The 23,781-nt window shown below is 40.2% G+C and overlaps 2 protein-coding genes and 1 non-coding gene across 5 annotated transcripts in view; 2 read left to right on the top strand and 1 right to left on the bottom strand.

The window, feature by feature from the left end:
* The first annotated feature begins 7,159 nt into the window (after window positions 1-7,159).
* On the top strand, window positions 7,160-14,003 carry LOC121299198 (eukaryotic translation initiation factor 3 subunit J-A-like). Of its 2 annotated transcripts, none has more exons than XM_041226830.1 (8): window positions 7,160-7,257; window positions 7,366-7,463; window positions 9,593-9,644; window positions 10,022-10,113; window positions 10,551-10,665; window positions 11,032-11,190; window positions 12,302-12,375; window positions 12,791-14,003. In XM_041226830.1, exons 1-8 carry the CDS (start codon window positions 7,203-7,205, stop codon window positions 12,923-12,925), a joined length of 780 nt encoding a protein of 259 aa, XP_041082764.1. In that variant the 5' UTR covers window positions 7,160-7,202; the 3' UTR covers window positions 12,926-14,003. The 2 variants fall into 2 exon arrangements, with proteins under 2 accessions (XP_041082764.1, XP_041082763.1); XM_041226829.1 differs by having other exon boundaries at window positions 9,593-9,656.
* LOC121299413 lies at window positions 9,075-9,209 on the top strand. Its single transcript, XR_005947410.1, has one exon. It is a non-coding gene; the product is annotated as a small nucleolar RNA SNORA57 (small nucleolar RNA).
* A 675-nt stretch (window positions 14,004-14,678) lies between the features above and the next one.
* LOC121299197 (spatacsin-like) overlaps window positions 14,679-23,781 on the bottom strand; it is a 34,302-nt gene continuing 25,199 nt past the window's right edge. The window contains exons 29-40 of one of the 2 annotated variants that reach the window (XM_041226827.1): window positions 23,012-23,226; window positions 21,855-22,602; window positions 21,318-21,463; window positions 20,770-20,974; window positions 20,075-20,218; window positions 19,384-19,517; window positions 19,071-19,178; window positions 18,216-18,384; window positions 17,643-17,719; window positions 17,083-17,238; window positions 16,585-16,736; window positions 14,679-16,136 (exon numbers count right to left, since the gene is read on the bottom strand). In XM_041226827.1, coding sequence (XP_041082761.1) covers window positions 15,950-16,136; window positions 16,585-16,736; window positions 17,083-17,238; window positions 17,643-17,719; window positions 18,216-18,384; window positions 19,071-19,178; window positions 19,384-19,517; window positions 20,075-20,218; window positions 20,770-20,974; window positions 21,318-21,463; window positions 21,855-22,602; window positions 23,012-23,226 — 2,441 coding nt within the window. In that variant the 3' untranslated portion in view covers window positions 14,679-15,949. The remainder of the gene's footprint in view (window positions 16,137-16,584; window positions 16,737-17,082; window positions 17,239-17,642; window positions 17,720-18,215; window positions 18,385-19,070; window positions 19,179-19,383; window positions 19,518-20,074; window positions 20,219-20,769; window positions 20,975-21,317; window positions 21,464-21,854; window positions 22,603-23,011; window positions 23,227-23,781) is intronic. The other variant, XM_041226828.1, reaches the window with a different exon arrangement.

Here is a 23,781-nt window from a genome sequence, read left to right as displayed (position 1 = left end):
CAAACCCCCTGTTAACATTTCCAACCGGTGACAAGTAGATTATCGGAACTGTAGAGTCCAAAATATACATTACTTTCATTTCTAGGGGGCAAAATTTACAAATATACCGTTATCCATAGTAAATCTGGCACGCTTCTTGTCTGTAGATTACTTTTACATGTGTCATCGCAAGCTGCAACAAGTAAACGCAGTTGAAGATATAACCTTAGATCCGTGTTTCTGTTTGAGATTCAAAAACACCACCCTAAGCGAACCAGAACACGAATAAAATAGTATGCGTTGTAGGCTACTTCATCAGACATGTTACATAGGCAACATTTCTTCATTGCAACTCATGCGTGATAAGTACAAGTATAAATCATAGGCATGCGAACTTCAGAGTAGAATATTCGTGAATTGAAACGCACAGAACATGTCATAAGAACATTGGCACGAGTGTACTGTATAGTCGCACAATGCACACCGTATTGGAAAAGTGCATTCCCTCAGTCTGGAGTGGTTCCTCAAATGGTCGTCGAAGAAATTCCAAAATAAAACTAAGCAGAACTGTATTCGGCGTACGTTTGACATATTCTGCATGTAGTTGCATGCAAAGTGTGCGTATGGTGTTTTTTTTTTTTTTTTTTTTTTTTTAAATAACATAACATCTCGAATTAAATGAACATCTTAAACAGAAGTACGAAAGAGTTGCTTAGCTCACAGGAAACTTCATGGAAAATGCAAAAATAGTGACACTTCCAAAATGTTTTCTATTTATTCTGTACTGACAAGATGCTCATGAGGATGGATTCCGAAGTGACAGGGTTCAATTATTGATCTTACACCTATTAAAAGGTGTAGTGTGCCTACAGAGAAAATAGCGTTTGGGTATAGTAAACACCTTTAACTTTACAATATTAGACAACGGTTTCTGCAAGCAGTCTTCAAAATTATTCCTGTTATTGTTATAACGAACAACATAAGCAAACATCTGAGTTATGTTTTTATTACTTATATATTTATATACAAACGAATACAATACAAAACTACCGAACAATTCTACGCATAGTCTTGGCACGGAGCAGTCCTTTAGCGCCGTTTCCAGAACCTCAGGTATAAGTTGCGACTCTCCGTTATAAAGGGCGTGCCGAGGGAGGCATCGGCACTACAGATTCATTATTTAAAGCGCTCTGTGTTTATCAGCTAACTCGTGCTGTGTATTTTACAGATCCCCTCTGCACCTAGTTTTATGCTGTGTTTTAATTACCTGAGGATAATGTTACACGAGATATACCGATACTGGAGACTAGTGCGCACACAGCGCCTTTACAATCTCCAAAGCACCCAATCTGCTAATCGATGCGCGACGGGGAGGGTGTGTGTATCGCGGCTCCCAGCCAAGCTCTTGCGCATAGTGTGTCCAAAACATTTTTCCAGAACATAAGCATGTTTTACACAAGCTAAACGAGATCTTCAAAAGGGCTGACCTTTGGGAAATTGTGAGGCAAATATACCTTTCGCGTAAAAGCAAAGCGAGGCGACCAATGTTTTAAGAGTAATGATGACAAACTCCAGTATTCTTTGTTATACTGTCCAGTTGGAAGAATATTATAACGCATACCTAGTTTAGTTTTGTTTCTTTTGAATTTTGAACTACAGCATCATTTTGAGCATTGGTATTTTCTAACTGAAAGGCGCACATTAGGGTTATCACACAATCCGTGCTCTGCTTTGCCGGTGATTCACTGCAGGTCATTGCTGCATTAGGATGGGGAGAACTGTTTTCATCCTCTTCTGGTTATGCATTCTTTCAGGCAAGGTTCGGAAGCAACTAATATTTTTGTCGGCAATTTTAAAAGACGGTATTTTTCACAAAAACATGCATGACAATATAATATCAATATATATATATATATATATATATATATATATATATATATATATATATATATATATATATAGAATATTGTGTATGAATCATAAGAATACACAAGGTTGGTCATAATACCATTTGTTACATTAAACCATGTTGTAATGTAGGCCTACTGTACATAAGTTTAAAAGAAATCACAATATACTGCAAACAATTCTACTCATTTTCGGATTACTGCAGTAAATGTCTGGTATTTTGCAATAGACGACCCTAGTATCAGCAGACTTTATGTTGGGCTATACTGTCAGATACAATTATATAGTAAATTATTGCTTGACAATGATAAAGCAGATTTAGACTTTTAGCAATGTAACTTACATTTCTGTATGTCATTTGTGTAAATCAACTATGTATTTTCTATGTCCCCGTTTTAGGTTCATTTTGCATTAATTCAAACCATGTTAGTGATTCGAGAAGGATGCGCTCTGCGAATATTATTACCAGAAAACAAAACTCTCAGTCTGCTGTGGAGCTGAACGAAATCGAATTCAAAGAAAAACTTAAAACGCTCTTGGAGAAATTTAACCCATCGAATCCTGCAACCAGAACCAACATCACCAGCGACTCCGTCAAGAGTCGAATGTTTGTGAACCCAACCAACCCAACGCAGACAACAGCCAAGCTACTCCAGGCCATAGTGGCAACGATAATTCAGGGAACCGAACTGGAAACGCATTACGACTTTCTAAAAACGCGTTTGTATTTTACACGCTGTTTATTACAGAGGATTCCTGGGATCAGCTGCCCGGGACGCTCGTGTGCATTCTACAGGATAGGAAAGACTGCGGCGTTATTGCTAGTTTTGTGAGACGTTTTTCCGGTCAGATTGGACATAAGACAAGGCTGCAGCATGACCTCGACTAATGTGAACAGCTTTGGAAGATCTGCAGCCACAAGTCTCGGAGCGCTCCTCTCGCCTTCACCGCGAACGAGTCCACAGGTGGTGACGGCTCGAATTCTGGAGCTCCAGGTCCAGGTGGCGTCCTTCTTTGATCTGCTGCCCCAGTTGTTCGCTCAAAGGGTGCAGGTTGCTTGGCAGATGTTCAGCAACTTAGTTTCCCCAACTTTCGAGAGCTATATTGGAGATAAGCTCATAAAGCTAATTCTCACGCCTGCAGATTTTATCATGCGTGAATTGTACATGTTGGTTGGTATTCCAAGTCTGGATCAAAATGAGCAGTGTTCACAAGGTAATATAAATCATGTTTATCATGTTTAATTTGATTGGTTTGCATTCATTATTCAATTTGTTAGTGATTGTTCTTCATTACTTGTATTTATTTATTTTATTTCCTACCCTATTTTCAAATGTAGGTGATTTAAAACAGCTCATTCTTTGGTACGTTTTCTTTTTTCTTATTTATATTTCAATTCACGCACCTACAACATAATTGTTCAGGTTTACACATACAGAGCATTCCCAGCATACAAAGCAATACGCTACACTGCCAGGACTAGGGTGAATATTGATCTAGATCTTTAAACAGAAACAAACGTAAAAAGGATCTTTGTGGGTGACAGAAAACGTCTACAGCTTACCATTCCAAAAGGCTTCTTTGCAGTGATTTTAATTTGCACGTTCCTGAAACTAAACGGGGATGTGCGTAGCACTGCGAATTTGGTCACATTAACACTACAGTGAATGCTCGTCAGTGAAGCTGCCCCAGACGTTATACTGGCATGTACGGTACATGCTATTTCATCACTCGCACGCCCTTTTCAGTAACATGCAGCCACAATCCCTTCCACATCCTGTCTATCTTATCTATCTATGTGTGTCTCTGTCTGTAAAATCTATCACTCTGTCTGTCTGTCTGTTTATCGATCTAGCTAACTCTCTGTCTGTGTATCTATCTATAGAATCTGTATATATCAATCGGTCTGTATGTCTGTCTGATTATCTATCTATCTATCTATCTGTCTGTCAGTCTGATTATTTATATATCTACCTGTCTGTTTGTCTGTATGTCTGTCTATCTCTCTATCTATCTATCTATCTATCTATCTATCTATCTATCTAGGGGATCACATATTTCTAAATTCCCCTGTTAGGTCAGTATGCACAGTATAAAGCACATAGATCTTTCTGGTTTGTAACGGTCAGCAATATCCTGTCCTCCATTGTGTTTCAGGGCTCTGACCAGGTTACAAAGTGGCTGGGTGCTCTTGATCCCCTGCTGCCCGAAACTTCTCTCCTGAGTGTGAGTTCAGGGCTGACCCCCCTGCTGTCCAGCCTCAGCACAGTCAGTCACCCGGCCTGGAACACACAGCAGGTCAGCCATCGAGTGCAGCTCTGCCCTTCCTTTATTCGTTTGTCATTTGTAGAGCACCCACATACTGCTGTGTTGTACAGTTATATTGTTGTTACCCAAGCGTTCCCCATGCCTATACAGAGAGATGCTTTACTAGGGATTTGTCCATACCTCCCCCATGTTTTCTCTATGCTTTACTACCCTTTGCTGTGCTGTTATCATGGTACACCACTGTGAACCCTTTATAAAGGGACTCCAGTCTCCGGTGCTGTAGAGCTGCCAGCTCATTGCACAGGTTTGTTACTAATGCATGGCAATGGATTGGGCTAAGCGGCTCAGGTTCCTTCCCTCTCCTCAAACACCTTCTTATTTAGCTGATGATGGATGTTTTCTGGCCAGTCGGTTGTAGCTCCTCCCCTCGGGGTGCCTGTTCATTCCCATAATTAAATATTGAATTATTTAGACCAGCACAGGTCAGCAGTGGTAGCAGCGCTCTATAAGTGCTATAAACGGCCCCAGCGCTGCTTCTGGTTCATTCACTAGGCTCCCATTCACACTCATTAAGTAGCAAGTAATGAAGACTAATCTGTCTGAGCTAAGCAAGCAGCTATGCTAAGCTGGGTGGGAAACCTGGCTGGATTTCTTTTTGTTTGTATTTTCCACAATGCCGCTAAAAATGATTGCTTCTAAGGCTTGCGCTCTGAAATACACACACATTGCATATTGATTATTTGTGCAAGATAACGTTGAATAAAAGTGCTTTCTATCTTTCAGGCAAAACTTCATTTCAGGGAATCTCTAAACGCATTCAGCGATACAGGGAGGATGGGTTCTTGTAAGTAATGTTTACCGTGTTTGTAGTCCCATGAAATCCACCCCATATCCCCACTGCCATGGCTATTTCTGGGGGTTTATTTCAGATGAATGTGCTCCTATGATGCGCAATATTCTTAGGCGGAGCTGGTTCTGGTCATGATAAACATGATAGATTTGTGGTACAGCAGAATAATTAAATAGCCTATCCAAAACCTCTTCGGTAACACAGAACTTTGTTTGTTTTCCTGTTTTTACTCCCTTATTCGTAAAGTTATAGCATATTCAGTGTTTTGTTAGCATCACATATAGTTTGATACCAGCATAGTAGATGTTAACCCTCTTGCTTCTGAGCACTCTGAGCACCATGGAGGGTTCTGGGAATGGATTCCTGTGTGTGAAGGTTGCTGTGTTTTATTTTCACAGGAAGATCTGCTGATATACCTCTGCATCCAATCCCATTTGGAGTCCTGTCCAGCCTGCTGCTTGTATCGCTGTCCCCCCATTGACTGCCCAATCATAAGGATGTCTCCACCATCTGTTTGATTTGCAGTGCATGCTTTTGGCTAGTTCCACAGACCCTGATTAGCATTAATCATGCACTACCATGCCTAAGGTGACATTAGGAAGTCCAGGAATAGTGCTAATAAGGTTCTGTGAAACCAAACGATGATGGAGTACTCTTAAAGGGGGTTACAGCTAGTGAAATACTTCCTTAAATCTTACCGGCCGTGCACTTCCAGCGAAGACCGCAGCTTGCATGCCTTCATTCAAGGTTACTAGGTCATTAACTTTGCTTTGGGGTCAAAGCATGTCACTGGATTCCCAGCACGTCAGTCATTAGGGGGAAGAAACTGGTTGGTTAATTCCAGGCAAGAAGGTCTCATAGAGGCTGAAGAGAATTACATTGTCAAGGTGAGCTAGAAGTGCAAGTCTAACAGACTGTGAAAGAACACAGTTTTTTGAACATGTGGTTCTTTTCAAGGTGCACACTGGAGAGCTATTGTACACAGTGAATGGAAGTGTACTAATGGGTATTTATTTCATAAAGTGTCAATCTGTTTAAAGTGGGATTATTTTTCGTGATCTTTTTTGTCTGTTCACATCAACTGATCAAGCAGTGGAGTTGTGAAAGAACTGTTCTCTCATATTATACCATTGCTGCTGTAGCGGCTGACCGTTTGATTTGTAAAAAGTTGCGATATCCAGTATGGAAAGTATTATTATTTTTTTATTTCAATTTACAAAGCACCTCCTGGCACCCTAAGGAGTATCAATAAAATTGACAAGTCACAATATCTATGTCATTATTTACATATTTTCCTCTTTGTGTAATATTGTGGATCTCAGTGGCTACTCTGTCTGGCTCAAGAGCCACCTCACCCCCAGCATGTCATGTTTTTTTTCTTGTGCTTGAACGAATATATATATTATATTATATAGATATATATATAATATCTATAGTATATATATGTGTGTGTGTGTGCTTTGTGGTTGTGTTTGTGTTGATCTAACTGAAAAATGATATATGTGGGTTGTCTTTGGGTAGGTATACATTATATTGGTCATTGAGTGGTACTGTGGTACATCATGCTCTGTATTTGTAAGTATAAAACAATAAAACAAATCACATTCCTTAAATAATCTGAATGAGCCTTATTTTATATTGACAACTTCCCAGAACATTACATACCAGAATTCAGAAAAACATACCACCAAACGAAAATAAATGTTACCCCAAAATGTCCCAACATAATCTCACAGCATGTGTCATTAATATTACACTGAATATGATTTTATTTTTGTGTAGTGCGTATGCCACCTGGTGGCTGGATTGTGCAGCTGCAGATACAATGGCCTGGTAGCGAGCATGCTTACATTTTATTTTATTTTATTTTATTTCTAAAACTTTGTGCTTACATAGAAACTACCTACATTAACGAGAAAGAAAATGTTTGCGGCAGATTAGTCCAGGAATTTGCACGAAACATAACTTTAACATAACTAGCAACAACAACGCTTTATTGCTGTATTTATTTATTTTTTTGGGTGGAAATACATTAACAAACCTGACCCACTGCGCGCACAATTTTAACCTGAGAAAGAAAACACTAAATACAATTGAAAAACAAGACCCGACATCAGTCGCTAAACGGCGTCGTTTAAAATGACTGCATGCATGCCTGGCACACGCGTGTCCCGTGGAAGTCCCCCAGTATCCCATCATGCCGTGGCTGGAACAGACACACGGAGCGAAGATGGCGGACGCGGACTCCTGGGGTAAGGAGAAGAGACAGCGTGGTTTGTTTGTTAAAGTTAACGCTTTCCATACACAGCAGTGCCATATTCACGCACGTCCTGACCTCGTGTTCTTTTTGTTTTTCACAGACGCTGACAATTTTGATAATTTGGAGCCGGACGTGCCGGTCAAAAAGGGAGTGGTGCTCGACAAATGGGAGGGCGAAGATGAAGAAGAAGATGTGAAGGTATAGACGGGAGCAGAGTGTCGAGAAAGCTCGGGGACTGGCCTGGCTCAGGCCGCAGGGCGGAAGGAGGGCTGCCGGGTCGTGTTAACCTGTTTTAGACAGGGCGGGCAGGAGGGGAAAGTGTAGTTTCAGAGCACGTCTGTGGTCTGTTTATTAGACTGCAGACTAGTTGTCGGTTTATTCTCGTAGTACAAGAACAACTACCAGTGATAGTGACAGCCAGGCCATGTGGAGCTGTACGCAAATACTCAAACAAGTACGCCAACATTGTATATTTAATTGCAAATCCCTTTATATAACACTTTTAGTTGTGCGTTTACTGCGATTGAGCTGATTTTATAATAGAAATGCACTCTGAAACCTTACCATATGTTTTAATGATCATGGCCTGAGAGTCCTCTCCCCCCCCCCCCCTGTGGGTACTGCTACAACTGAAACCAGTATATTGTACTGGGGAGAGGGGACTAGGTGGCAGTACCATCAGTCACATGGTATATGAGGTAATTACACTCTGCTTGTGAAAGCACCGGTAAAAATAGATGATTTTTAATATAACTAGTAGCTTTGTGTCCCTTTGTAAAGCGAAGATATGTGGTGTAATTACTGGGAGGTAATGTTACACATTTCAAAGTAAACTGACAAAATAAGGGCCGTGGTCTAATGTGGAATAGAAAAACATATATTTTGGGCGACTGCAGCTAAAATGAAATTGGGCTTACTAGAGACCTCTAGGTAAACGTCACCCTGATGTGAGACAGATAAGCAGAATGGACATTTGTACCATATAGACAGACCCTCGCCAACACCTGCCCAGGTAACTTATCAGTCACATCTATGTCATGCATCTCCCACAAATTGAGGAAACACATTAGTAGAAATTGTTCTGCTTGATCTGGAGCGCCCTGTCTCTTCAGTGGTAAGCCTTCGTACTCATGCCAGTAGAGCAGCGTTTCCACTGTTTGTAGGGAGCTGATAAGTCACATTTGCATTATTATAAAATGCACTATTTAATAGGTGTATGCTTTCTGTTAAATGCACTAAGCTAGAATTTACATGTTAAAAAGTTAATTTATTTTTATGGAGTTCCAGAAGCCTCCCTCAATTGCCTGCTTTAGTGTCCAGCTGTACATTTACTGCAAGCAGGACAGGTCATGAGATTTTAACTAATGCTACAGAAATCGCTAGTGCTTCCTTTGCACCGACTAACATGAAAATAACTGTTCACCATACAGAGTGTGTTTAAAAACTTAATTAAAATCTACCTCTCTGAATTGTCCTGCACTTTAAACGGAGTTTCAGTTTACTGAAGCGTTGTTTTATTTTTAAATGGTACCGGTGCGGCACGAATACATATTGTGCCTTATAGGCCTAAGTAATATCTTTGAACAGTGTAACAGCGAGCGGCTTTAACCAGCACTACTGCAGAACACTGTTTAGTGGTGATGTGTCCTGTTTATGCCTGGTTTTGTTGGCCTCGATTAGCATTGTGTTTCACAGCTGTTTGTGTAATTCAAACACAATGAATAGTTTCATCTAATACCAAGGACCACCGTTCATGCAGTAACGACCTAAATAAACTGAATTCATCACCACATTAAGGGCAGGGGTGAACCTCCAGTTCTTGCATGCATGTAGTTGTCAGTACTCATGTGTGTAATATATGGAGGAACAGTAACTGTCAGTGCAATGTCTTCGGTACCAGTGAGCCCAAATCTCCTGGTTCTATCCTCAATCACTGGCACAAGATGAATAACTAGTTTATGCATATACAGTGTTGACAAATCAATATCATGGTGCTGCATTCTCTCATCTAGCTGTACAATAAACTCTATATACTAGACCACTGTGAACTAAAATTACTCTCTGCTCTTTGTGCCTGTCACTTTGGAGATGCTTACAAAAAAAAAAAACTTATCTAGGAACCATTTATAAATGTGTGCTTTAGCTGGTGAAGATTATGTTCATTTGGACTAAAATGGGCAAGTGTTTGAGGTTCCCTTTCTAATTCAGAGGTTAGCAAACGGGATGGTAACACAAGCCTGCTTGTAAAGGCAATGTTACTAGTGTAACCCAAGTTTGTGTTTCACCTTAAAATGTATTGAAATAACTGATTTGTGTTTCCTCTGTAGGATAATTGGGATGATGAGGAAGTGGAGGAAAAGAAGGAAGAGAAAAAAGCAGGTGGGTTAACAGGTAGTGCAATTTGAGAGCACTTTCTATCTTCCTTGATTTAATCCAGATGTCTCTTTCCTATAAAGCTAGAATAGGAAATGTACATGCATATGTCTGCCTGGTGCAATATAAGACATGATAACCCAAACCATTTGGTAAATTCCTTTTGTATATTCAGATATTCGCTACTGCTGTCCGTCCCCCCCCCCCCTTTTTTTTTTTTTTTTTAACTGGTTGCTTATTGACAGATTAATATTTTGGCATTACAGATCAGCAGTTACATTAATGAGCTTGTAGTAAGACTTTCTACTTCAGTAGTAAAAGCAGTACACAAGGTCTGCACTGTTAAGTCTGTGTTAAAGATCTCTTAAATTATGTTTTTTTAGAGGTCAAAGTTTCAGAAAAGAAAAAATTGAGTGAAAAGATCAAAGAGAAAGAGAAAAAACAAAGGAAAAAGCAAGAGGAGCTCAGAAAGAGGGTGAGTCTCATGAAGATGAAGGAATGCCAGACGAGCTTCTTAAACACTTTCAGGGACTTGGTGCCCTTCCACTGTTGTGAACTCAAGCAACCCACTGTACAAGTGGACTGAAAACATTCACGTGGAGGGGTGGTGGTGTTGATGAAGACTGGGGGCTCCTTTCTGTTTTTTAACCTTTGCTCATATCACTTGCTTTGAGCTTACTGGATCTCACCCTGCAAACCCTCCTGAAGATACATTTACTTCCCCACTAATGTGTATCCAGTTATCCAATTTGATGCTAAATCTTGGGGAAGATGTGATTCACCACAAGTTATTGAGAGAACAGAGTACAGGCCAATGAAAGTGGGTCATGCGTAGGTAATGCTCGGGTGTTTTTTTGATTTTTTTGTTACGTTACCACTGGATTATTATTTTTTGTGCATTGCTGTTTCTAGTTAGAGGAACCAGAAGCACCAGCAGAAATGACGCCAGAAGAAGAGTTTGAAGAGAAACTACGAGTACGGAAAATGCAGGAAGAGGCGGACCTTAAACTAGCACAAGAAGCATTTGGTAAGGAATTGCTGTATTAAAAAAGATTCAGAGCTTTTATATATATATGTAAAACGCATGTTCAATAGTTTCAGTAGTATTGTGTGTTGATGTGTCTATTTCTATATAGTCCTGTAGGATTGGTGGCTTTTCTTATTATATACTAATACACTTTCACCAGTAGCTTTGTTTTTATTTAGATCCGCCAAATATCAGAGTCTGTTAGGACAAATGCTTAAATCATTATCTTAAACTTTGAAAAAACCATTAGGGGTCACCAAACCATGCTGTGTGTTTTTACTGGGATTGCAGTAAGGAGGTGGTACGGAGGACCTGTGATTGTAAATGCACATTTAACCCTTTTTTTTTTTTTTTTTTTTTGTGCAGGTGTAAATAATGTAACCGGAATTGATGACATGAATCCTTCTTCTAAAGATGATTTTACGGAATTTGAAAATTTGCTTAAAGAAAAGATCTCTCAGTATGAAAAATCAATACATTATTCCAGCTTCTTGGAGTCGTTGTTTCGGGATCTCTGTACTTCATGTAAGTGTGTTTATTTTTCATGAAAGTGTTTATTTTCAATGCGTTCAAATCCTATAAATCGCAGCTAATGGTTATTGTCCAGTTTAAATATCATGACCTCGATGGGAGGGAACCTATATTGGGTGAAATAGACCTGGAAGATAATAGGGGAGTTTGTTTAACCTTGGAGTCCTTGACTGAGGTTTATTTATATTGCACATTTGTAACATGTTCCACATAACTCATTGAGTTTCTGCACTAGTGAAGTTCCTCATTGAAATTCTTGGCTGCTTTTTTTTTTTTTTTTTTTTGTCCGATTTGGATCGGAGAGCCACTAGATGCAGTACAGAATAGATGAAAATGGTGCTGCTAGATTAGATGTACAGAATAGATTTGACAGTAGCATTATGTATAGGCATGTCTGGTAAATGAAACACTTGAGAATAAACAAGGGCTTTGAAGTTTAACATCCTTTGACACAGTGTAATGATGTTCAGATGGATCTTTTTAAAATGTGGTTTGTTTGTTTTTTTTTTTTTTTTTAGCTGTGCATTCATTAATTCGAGGAGTAAAATGTGTTTTCCTGTGTTGAAAGCTCAAACCATTCACCCTGTCAGTTTGAGTCCAGCTCAAGACAGTAGACTGTAATTGAAATCCATTATCTGAAATGCATTGTGCTAATAGGATGTGATAAATCTCCACTGACTGCAACTTATACCCACTTAGTGTTTGGAGAGTGAGTGGGCCTTATAAAGATGGAAGGTTTTAATTCTGTGCTGAAATGTTGCGACTGTAAACTGTTGGTAATACAGCGCATCAACTAAATCGCAAAATAAAAGCCTTCAATTTAAAAATCTGTCTGTTACAGGCCTCCCAGCACAGTTACCAACAGCAAACATTTCTGGTTTCGGATTAGACTCCCGTCACATTTGTTCTACTTGAAAACACTCTCCATATTGACACTGTGCTTTATGTAATCTGCAGGGAACAGCAATGGGAAAGCATTAGAGAGAGGAAAGAGAATGGAGACCAGAATTAGTTGTTCATCCTCTGTGTATCAATATTGTTTACAGCACTGACAGGCTAGTTTAATGGGACTCACTTGCACTGCCTTTATTTTTTTTTTCTTCAGTGGAAGTTGAAGATTTGAAAAGGATAAACAACTCTTTGACAGTGCTATTTAATGAAAAACAGAAACAAGAAAAGGTAAGAACTTTTTTTTTTTTTTCCTGTAGAGATGATTTTTGTTGTAAAATTGTGACTTGCAGTACAGGTTACTTGCACTTGGTGGAGCTCTTGAGCTATGACACATTTTTGAATATAAAGAAGCCTTCTGTGTGCATTGAAGGATAAAGTATAACTATTTGATAAGACTGATACAATACCAAGCTGGGTAGCAGGTTAAAAAAAATGGCGGGGGGGGGGGGGGGGGGGGGGGGGGGGGGGGGGGTTACTAGAGCTACACAGAAGGTAAACATCTGGCCCATAATTGAAGTCAAAATTTATGGAATTTAAGTTATATGTTACTGCTTTCAATTTGCCAAGTGGATAAAGCTTTGTGATAAATGCTCACCTGTGTTCTGTAGATTTGGGATTGTTAAAAATGTTTTTCCTGATTTAGCAAAATAAAGCCAAAAAGAAGAAGAATAAAGGCATCATGCCTGGAGGAGGACTGAAGGCAAAACTGAAAGATGACCTGGCAGACTATGGGGGGTTCGAAGGGGGCTATGTGCAAGATTACGAAGATTTCATGTGACAAAGGACCCTCTCTGCAGAGCCTGTCTTCATTCTCCACAGTCCCTTAACATGCAGCACAGCTTACTCATTTCTTTCCAATGCCATCTTTTAAAGATGTGGTATCCTTGTGCACGCTTTGTCTTTTGAAGGTTATAAAGACTTCATAAAGAACATGCTCTTAATATGCTTTGTCTTCTGATGATAAAGCACAGACCAGAACCTGATTCAATTCACCCTCCAGATCACCACCATAATTCAGCAGTTTTCAATTTTGAATGACTACCGTTGCACTGGAGTAAGAACACCTGCAATAATTGGTACATCTTAAGAAAACAAAATATATATTTTAATTATTTTAAAAAATGAATCAACTCAAGAAATACAAGTATTACTCTATTAAATAAGTTCCTGCATCTACAAAAAAAAAAAAAAAAAAATCTGATCTATGCAAATAAAACTGGGTATTTTTAATACAGGTAAACATCAGCCACAGTTTACAAAGTGCAGGAATAGGATACTGCATCTTTATAAAACCTGGACCACCACACATGCTTATTGATGCCTTTTGGAAATGCTGGTTATAAACACAAACGCCAGAGCGTGCTCAAATGAACAAAAACATGACTGACTGTGCAGATGTTTAGTAAATAACTATGATATGCTAAAGAAAGAAAAATGAGCCATGAGGCTGTACTCCTTACATAAAAATGTTACAAACCCCCCCCCCCCCCCCTTTTTTTTGGACTCAGTTAATTTGTAAATGCATTGGATAGTATCTGCTCAGTATTTTTGTGCATAGAGTTTAGTTTATATTCTGTGTTTATTACTAATGCAAAGACAAGGGTTGGCTGTTTTTCTCACATCTGGGTTTTCCAAAACTTCACAAGTTATTCTGAGTACGATGCAATCTACTTAAAGGAATATACTTGTGATGCCATATGGGCTGTATTTAACAAACTATTGCAGGTTTGCCTTTGTTTCCTTAAAGACTTGCTAGCAACAGCATTACATAATTGGACATAAAAAATGCAAACAATTCTGACTTTTGCAGTGTTTTATAGAGCGTCTAATGTAATAAAATCGCTATTCTAAAGGGATCTGCTGTGTGAACTTATTGGGCTGTGTAAGAATGCATATAATTTGTATAAAATTATTTAAATAAAACAAATCAGCAAGCAATGCTTGTTTCCAGTTATATTGAAAATTGTAACTGTTCCAGCTTGTACTAATTATGCTTTTCTTTTAAGTGGAAGTGTAAATGTAATTTTGGAGTTGGTCCAGTCTACATACATTGTACCTGCATCCTGGTCATGGACAGTTAAAGACATATATAATATAGGATATCTGGGTTTTACACATCCCCTCATTCCTCGTCAGTTTGTCTGTTGATGTTTGAAACTGCAAGTAAAACATTCAGAAAGACAGTAGGTCCTGTTTACCTGCCCCCTGCATCTGTTAATATTTAATGTTTTTTTTTTTTTTTTTCTCTAAGTCACAAACTCATTATGGTTTACTTCAGCTACAGTGGTGAGCCAGCAAGGTTTTGCCTGAATGTATAGCAAGCAAAGTGGTAACACGCTGTTCTAAAGCTCTGATGCGTGCTCGTTTAATTTCAGTGGCTCCCACGATTTCATTAAACACATTTTGATTATTTGCACCGTGTGCCAGTTCATGATGTTTTTCCTTTAAAAAGTTCATAAAAATCTTCTTGAGCTTGCTGTGTAATTGTTAGCAGGACTGTCACATTGTACAATCGAAGTGTTTTCTTGTTATGTGCTAATATGCTTGTTGATGCACGATCCAGGTGTCAAACATCCTTTCTGAAATGTCCAAAAGCTGACCTCCACCTACACAGCATAGCAAGCAACCCCGTTGAAGCTATCAGTCCAAATAAGGTATTTCTTTTAGATTACTTTTTTTTTTGTTTGATAGGGTAGTAGAAACAATATAATGTAGTTTAGTTGCAAATGTTTATAACTAAGCTACATTACATTAAATGTTCCATCAGTAAGAAAACCATCTAGCCTTATTATACTGAGAACGTGGTGTCCTTGCAAAGAATATTTCTTAGGAAGGAATAAATGCATGCATAGACTGTAATTTACAAGACAATTATAGTAACAGATGAATAGACTATTTGTTTTTCACTTTGGAAAACCACTACTCATCACATACAGTAATATAATATTATTATTCATCTGTTGTATTATGTTCAGTTGAAAGAATTATATCTGACCTTGACTTCTGCATAACAATGCAGCACTTGTAACATTAACAATGGGTTTATTTGCATTATGCAATAGTCCTGTTCCATTTATCTGAAGACACAAAGGACTGCAGGGATGCTTTTTTGCAGAAATTAAAGGAATTAGAAGTAATCTACTGTAATTTACTTGGACATGGGGAATAAAGGCTGAATTTGACACCTTTGTATAAATAATGAAAAGACAGCCTGATTGATTTAGCTGACTGATTGCAAGTTGTTCAGGTTTTCATTGCGTTTTAGTTTTATTCCAAAATTAATAAATTCTGACGAGTCTTACTCACTTTGTTTCTCGTGAATATACAGTAAATCTGTTTCAGCTGTTTGTTAATTATGAATACTTTGTATAATCTTCACAAAATTAAGAAGTGCATGGAATTCCTGTTCTGAATTACTGCCAAGTTTTACTTGTAATTTTTCGGTTAAGTGTGAATGCATAAATCAACGACAAGCATACATTAACATTTTCCTGAGTACAAAATAAAAAAAAAATTAAAAAAGTCTTAAGTGCACAATGATGTTTTATTTACATGGGTTTTAAGTGGGGTGAAGAAAAAAGTTTTACAGTCATAATTGAGCAGTTTTATAAGGCAATGATTTTGCATGAAGTGGCAGCAGTCAAAACAGTTATGCATGAACTTAAACATCAATTAGCATGTTAACTGATGAACACAAAAAGTAAATGTATGGCTACATATTGTCTTACACTGAAATTCCATTGGTAAAACAAGGTCATTTATTCTAAGAACTGAACATCACCGCAGTTTCTTTTAAATTGATCTAGCTTGCAAGCTTGTCATTTAGGTAACAGCTTGTTTTGGTATCTTGCAAAAGCATGTTTGCTACATCAAAAAACTTGTGTTCGTATGCCAGTTTGTAGTAGATATAGATGTCCTCACAGTACTTCAGCAGTTTCTTGAGATTCTGACTTGCAGTGGTATCTGGGTGCTGCTGGTGCTGCTTGAATCTGGAAAAGATAAAACGCCACACCCTGATAAAATGACCTGCAGTCCCTGACTCTGCAAGAACGACACAGCATGACAATACACACTATACCTAAGAGCACAACATTCACAATATGCTTGACCTGTTCATGCAGGGGAGAATATTCTTACAGTGTTTGACTAACTGGATGTTTTAAAAGGTTTTAAATCTCCTGCACAGTGGATGGAGTAGGGAGAAAGGTACATTGTGATCCTAGATCATCAGAACTGCTAATCCAGTAGTGATAAAACTTGTGTTCTGTGTTCCAAGAGTGAGCAACTGGCAAACACTTTTAGTAATGCGAGTTAAAAGAAATACGTCTGGATAAAAGAACACGGTGCATAGGTTGACTTAGCCTAATTTATTTTCTGTATTTCCAGTGTGGAATCGATTGTGCCTTGCTGTTACTGTTAAGATGCTGGCATGCTTACTTTTTGGATATTTCCTCAAACAGGCTGGCTTGCAGGAGCCTCTGCTGCTTAAACTCCTCCAAGTAGGTGAAATCCCCTCGCACAATCACTTGCTGGTATAAAACTTCTGCCCAATCAGGAATGAAGTCGTAAGCCTCGGCAACAACAAACGCCTTCAATGGAAATTAAGACAGACTTTGTTATCTCTAAATTGCAAGAAACCAAAGAACATTATAATGTTGATATTTTGCGTGCACTTTTGAAATTCCTCAAGGGGGTGATGCAACTGAAAAAAAAAAGGAAGCTTTTGCGACTCCCCAGATTTTCAGAACTGTGAAAAGTGCCTGTGTAATGTACAGCAATCCAAACAAATATTCTACAACTCTAAAAGGAGCATCAGCATTTTTCTTATTTTTCTCTGCACGTTCTGCATGTTTCTCAGTGTTCCTGGGCTGCCTCTCATCATATCTGGGGTGTGCTTGTCTCATGCGAGGAGAACGCCCTGCGGTGCTGCTGTACCTGGTAGAAGCTCGGCAGGGAGATCATAGCCTCCAGCAGGTCCTGCCTGGGCAGGTTGATTAGCCTCCTGTCCTGGTTGTTGTTGAGGAAGTGCAGCTGCAGGGTGACAAGCTTGGCCAGCTTGATGCACCTCAGAGCCTGACGGGCGCAGCAGTCCTGTGGGGGTGGGGGTATGAGAGACCCACTCAATTCAATTATACAACATGTCACAGCGTGCATCCTCATGAACAGTATCGTTGTAGCCTTTTATATCTTCCACTGAGTATTCTGAAAGTCGTTTTAGAGTTTTAGTACAGTTAGTTTGGTATAGTTTCTTTCTTGCTCGTGTTTTTTCTAAGTACCAGCATAAGCTTTCTGTGTTACATATGCTGATAAAATATCAACTCATTTAACTTTTCAAGGTACAATCTAGGTGGACAACGTGTTACTTATACAACATTGTCACAGTGCACAATAAAGACATGTTCTGTAACAGCATTAGGTAATATCCAACAACTAACAAAGTGCATTTTGTGAAGATGTTTGCATGATTTTCACCTGTGCCTAAGGGCTGGTATTACCTTGGAATAACTTTCTGCTGCATCTTTCAAAAGGGTCAAGACTTTCACCAAGGACTTCTTCAATTCGGGTGTCGCAGCTTCATTGTAAGAAAAATAAACACATGTTTGCACAGCAGTAGTCTTGCACACTAAAGTTTAATTGGATTTGTATTCTTTATAATTATGCTCCTAATACATCTAAAATGTATTCAAAAGAAATCTTTCAAATTACAGGCACTGCATTGGCAGCCCTGCACTGCAGAATGACTCGCAGCTCAATTTATATTCTATCGAAGCCAAAATGAAATATTTTGAGATGAAATGCACTTTCGTTTTTTGATCACAACAATGGTGTCTTATAATCCAGCACTCCCCTTTTAGAACACTATAGTTGGGAACCACAGTTGAGGAAACAAGACCATACTATTTGTGTTCTGCTAGTGGAATGGCATTATGAGGCAATCGGTAGCCACGCCCACACCATGCTGGAACTGGTTCCGTGGGGTTAAAAGGGCTGCCTGATAAAGAAGGGAGCACTGCAGGGTGCAGGGACTGTCTGGCACTCAGTGGTCATGTGAAGCCCCCTGCACTCACTCCAGGGCTGGGACTCGATCAGTTTGAGCTGGGTGCGAGCTGCCCCCTCGTGGTTCTCCCCGATCTCCCGGCACATGCTGAAACACAACGCCACCATGTTGTGCTTCTCGCTGTCCCCGGGGTGACACCGCTTGATGTAATCCAGCAGGGCTGTCTTCAACGTGGCATTCTAGCAACAACAACAGCAGGTATATTGAGGACCCATCAGTAATTCTGGACTGGTTTGGACAGCAAAGGGATCCAAATTCAAAATCCAGTTAAACCTGCATTTTTACAAACCCTGCTGCTTGATGAACAACGTTACGGTATTAAATACATTGCTCTGTCTGTAACAATCAGTTCACTTCAATAACATGTGAAAAGGCACACTTTGCACTGCAATAACTGTACCCTGTTCTTGAAGCTTTTGTAAAGATGTGATACAGTAGGTTTTAGCTATTAACGGAGTGTCGGATCAGAATGAAGCAGCGCACTGGGGGAGTTTAGAAAACGTCATGCTGATCATATGAACCGGCACAGACAGACCCAAAGCTAGGGGCCTCAGGGAAACATTTAACAGCGTTCCTGTATAACTGAAGATGGGTAGCAGGTTAGGGACACTGAGCAAACGAGCATGACAACTTATTTTCAAATGAAAATCTCCAACACAAGCCAAGAGAGAAAATGTGGGGTTTAATTCTGATAGCTAGCTAATAAGCACCTTTAAAAGATCAGCTTCTACATTTCTCATATTAAAGCTGCTGTCCACCACACATCTCCCCCAGGTGTTAATATAGGGACACATCTCTCCCAGTATCAGATGCTATTAGATTATTTTCTTATAAACAATGAACAGGTACGAGATTTCCTTCTTACCGACTCCACTTTCTTTCTGAGCAGCATTTCAAAGCGGTGGTTCTGGTGCAGCAGGTCAAAGATATAGGTCATGTCATTGTACCTGCCAATTCCAGTGAGTAGCCGCACCTAAAATGATACAAATAAATATTAAAAAACAAAAAAACGCCTATGGATGTTTATATCTTGCTCATATTATAGTGAAAGGGTAGGGTTATAAAAAGCTGATTCCCGTTCAGGGTCTAAGGATAACCCCCATCTTGCAATATGGAACAGCGTTTGATTTCCAGGCTCTGTTCAGGTCTGCAGGGCTCAGCCCATACTGGAGACACACCATGAGGCTGTACTTCTCGCTGGGTGCCAGGTGATTGTGACAGAGGTGTCTCGCTGCCTGCAGGACCCGCACGATCCCCTCCATGTGGCAGGTCAGGCTGAAGCAGTCATGTGCCAGGACCAGCAGATCCACAGCTAGGCAAGAGAAAAGCACAGTGAGAACAGCACACATGGTACCGCTACAGATTACAGCATTGCAGAACATGGAAGACTTCATTATGCCTTCTAATTTCAGAAGTTCAGTCTTTTTGTTTTTTGTATTTTGAGGGTCAATAGTTAGTAAACCTGGTAAATAAACAACTAAAAAGACACAATGCAGACACTTCAACTACACTATTTTTTTTCTGACAAATCATTAGATTAATATTTTTATGCACAAACGCAAATGCAGTATGTGTGATATTTATCAGCTGTATTAGACAGGTAAATATGTCTTGATCATGTTTATCCTGTACATTAAAATATTATCATTTTTTAACTCAGAATGAAAATAATTTTTAGTAGTTAAAATCACTCATTCTGAAATTCCAGACAAATTAATGAGAATCGCTGCACCGAAAACCAAAAAAAAAAAAAAAGTTAAAAGCAATGCACAAGCTAAACCTTTACAGGACTCAGTTCCAAGCTGGTGAAGGAGTCTTGTTAAGCAGCGATAATGAATTGAATTGAAATGCTAATACCCAGCGACTTACTGCATGCCAGCTCTCCGTGGGGCATAGAGGAGATTTTATCCAGTAGCTTCGTGCCAACAAGGTTCGGGTCCTGGCATAGCTTAGCAAGCTGCAGAAATGCCTCTTTCCCATTGCCAGGATCGTAAATCTGCTTCTGCCTCACAGCTGCAGTTACAAAGTGTCAGGTGCGTTAGTAAAGCCTGAAACAGACTGATAATGGTGTCAAACACCCCATTCAGAGGTTTAAGCCGAGTAACTAATCGCTCAGTCCCGGCTCCATCACCTCAAGTCACCTACCTACTGTGGCACAATTATCACACAGAAGTGACTAAAGTGGTGAAATAGAACTGCAATATAATGGATATTGACCAATTATCCTCCTGGCTGTGCTTGCTTTACTCATAGGAGGATTAGCAGTCCTCCCTGATCATTTAAAAGCACTTTCAGTCAGAAACCCATAATAAAACAGTAAATACTTTTATGACTACAACTACAACTGATGAAGTAAAGTTATGTGCCGTCATACTTGACTTTGAGAGGAAAAGACTCTCAGTGAGCAAATCTAACTGCAGAGAGCTGCTCTTTCACCCGCAATGGATAAATACAATGCAACAGTGCAACACAGATTCAGAAGCTTCGACAAGTTGCTTAAAGCTTCCAAAGGAGCATGAGAAATGCAGTGCGAGTCCACTGGTAATCTGGAGCGTGTGTTTAACCTGTCTCTGCCCCCTCTGCAGAGCTCAGTAACGCCTGCACCACCTCTCCTGAGACCAGCTCTGCAACAGCCTCCGTCTCCATGCCCTGGATGGTGATGAAGGCCTGGGCTCTCTTGTACCGGTCGGGCTGCTGGGAGCGCAGCACCTCCCGCAGGACAGTCTCCCAATCCTGGGCTGAGATCTCACTGTATGAACATCCCAGCTCCTGAACAGACAAATCAGAGTGATACAATGGAAGAGTCCTGCACCATGTGAAAGAATAGAACACTAACAGCTATCCTGGATTTTGGAGAATAACACGATGTAATGTTAATATAAGCTACAGTTAAACTTCCCTATATAACTGTATTGAGCCATGTGCTTTTTAGAATTCTTTGAAAAATAAAAATAAAATTCTGCTTAAGGCTTCCGTGACTTACATTTGCAACTATGTTATTTAATGTTCTAGTGACAAGTTGAGCACCAAGTCAAAAAGAGTCGCCTTTTCCCTTCCCTGCAGTGTCTGTGAACGCAGCGTGATGAATTGAGGAAATATTACGACTGGATACCTGGGAGAGCTGGAACAGGCTCAGGACCTGCCTGCAGTAATTCTTCCCATGGTGACATTCGTTTGCAAGAATCTGCAGCTCCTTAATAAGCTGGTCTTCTGGCTGCAACACCACATCGAAGGAGGAGCAGCTGCCCAGGCTCACTGCTGAGAGAGCGAGAGATTACCTACCGCCACTATCTAGAAATCAAGAGATGCACGGTATTCGTCTGCAGAAATAAATGCATACCCGGAATAAAAAAAAAACAAAAAACTGCACTATTGGTTTTAAAAGCTTAAGAAATAAAATATTAGGACTGCTTGAAAAATAAAAACACATCTTCAGATTTCCAAAAAAGCAACATCAGTGTTCAGACATGAGCATTATACATAGCTTACACTTTACACACACACCGGGTTCACAGAAAAATGTGCTACTGTATATAGCAAGGGTATCTGTGGCTCACTTCCTACTTCAAAAGGTTCTATTCATGCATTCCTGTCCTCTAAAAATATGCATGATACTCCTATAATATAATGGGTGTCTCCTCATACTCACTGCCTGGGATGGGCATCCTCCTGGTGCCTCCCTCTAGCCCCAGTGTGGCTCCTGCAGTGAGGATCACCTGAATGGCGGGCTGGAGGTCGTCTCTCTTCGCCTCTCCCGATGCCAAGGCTCTGCAGTGCAGCACCAGAGACACATCCCGGTGGAAGAAGTCAAAGTACCTGCAGACGCGGCTGGCTTCGTGGATACACCCCCCATCCAGCAGCTTCCCAATCAGGGCAGCCAGAGCTTCTCTCTCCGTGGCATCCAGCCTCGTTTCTGAAGCCTCCTTGGCCGGCAGACCCTCGAGCTTCAGGTAATCTGGGCAGTTTAGCACCCCCAGCTTGGAGAACGAGAACTCCTTGATTAGAACGTCAAAGGAACAGTCGCCAGCAACTGAAACAGGGCGTAAGAACGTGGCAGTCAATTTCGTGGCTGTCAGCAAGGTTTCCTGGCGAATGCGGCACAGCCATATTCTCTTTTCCATCTCTTCCAGCTGCTCGACAGGCACGGTGTCTTGTTGGGCCAGCCAGTGTCCAGCCATGGTCAGCAGTAACCATCTCTCCTGCAGGCTCATGATCCGCGTTTCCAGTGGACACTCCATCTGCATGGCTTCAGCCTGAGCCAGGAAGAATTCGGTCACCGCCATGCTGTTAATGCCGTTGCTTTGAAACTGATCGTTGCACTTCCTCCAGAAATTAATTCGGGTTTCCTTTCTCTCCCACTGCCTGCGCTCTTTCAAAGTCTGTAGCTCTTGTATTAGCTGAAAATTACATTGCATTTTATCATCAGAAAAGGAAGTGGTTTCTTTAACTCTGCCTTACCTGACCTGGAGCTTGCTTTGAGTTTCACTGGAGATCCTAAATGCAGGAACAATAGAACAACCTACTCCCCTCACTCATTCAAAATCATGTTGACAATACAAACATTTAACACTGCCCACCTATTCTTCATATAGATGTCCAAAGAAGTGCAACACAATCAGAAAGCAGAGCTTGCAAACAGAGAATTCCTCACCTGGATAATCATGTTTAAAAACTAAAAACACTTGTGCTAGAACAAAACTGCATGTTTGAGATGAATATACATAGCACAAGGAAGTGAACAAAAGGTTAAGACTTAAGAAATTATTTTGTAGACAACAAACGCTTAATAATAAGTGGGAGCCAGACCTCTTGGATCACCAGGCTGTCCACAGGGAGCTCGGCCAGTTCAGCTACCCGTCGAGCCAGAGGGAAGAGCCCCTCCTCCAGCAGCCGGCCCAGGACCCTCCTGCACTCATTCTGCAGGCTCTCCATGGGGGAGCTGGCCAGGTCCGGGAGGCTGATGGAGATCCGTGTGTCCTGTAATATCTCACTCAGGATGCTCAGCTTCTTGAAATCTGGGCCTGGTGTAAGGAAAGTAAAAAGTCAAAAGACATGCCATTGGAACTGCTGGCCAAGCTGTCACAACAATGGTTGAAAATATAGGCTCAGTGTGTGTACTGGTCCATAGGATATGTTATTGCTTCTTTTTTAATTAAAAAAATATATATATATATATATATATTCCCTATATAATAGGTATACATATTCCCCCTCGATACCTGTATTAGTGTATCAGTGTTATGGAAAATAAACACTGGGCATTCCACAGAGTTATAATTATAAAAAAAGCAGTTCTAGAACAGGCAGCAGCTGGGTCTCCTGATTACTGTGGCTGACAGACAATTAAAACAAGGGGATGTAATAGAAAGCAGTGACTAAGAAAATTTCCATCCGTGTATGATGGGTTTCAGCACCCTCTCTTCCAAAGGGACAGCTAATTACCTTCAGGCTTCCAAAGTGATCGCCGTGCATGCAGAATAATTACATATCTGTCTCTGCGAAACATACTAAACAGAACACCTCGTATTCAGTCAGAACAGACTTGAATATGCACAGAAACTGAGGCAGAATGTTAA

The sequence above is a fragment of the Polyodon spathula genome, chromosome 24, assembly GCF_017654505.1.
Source record: "Polyodon spathula isolate WHYD16114869_AA chromosome 24, ASM1765450v1, whole genome shotgun sequence".
NCBI classification, from domain to species: Eukaryota; Metazoa; Chordata; class Actinopteri; order Acipenseriformes; family Polyodontidae; genus Polyodon; species Polyodon spathula.
This window is presented reverse-complemented; position numbering and strand designations above follow the sequence as displayed.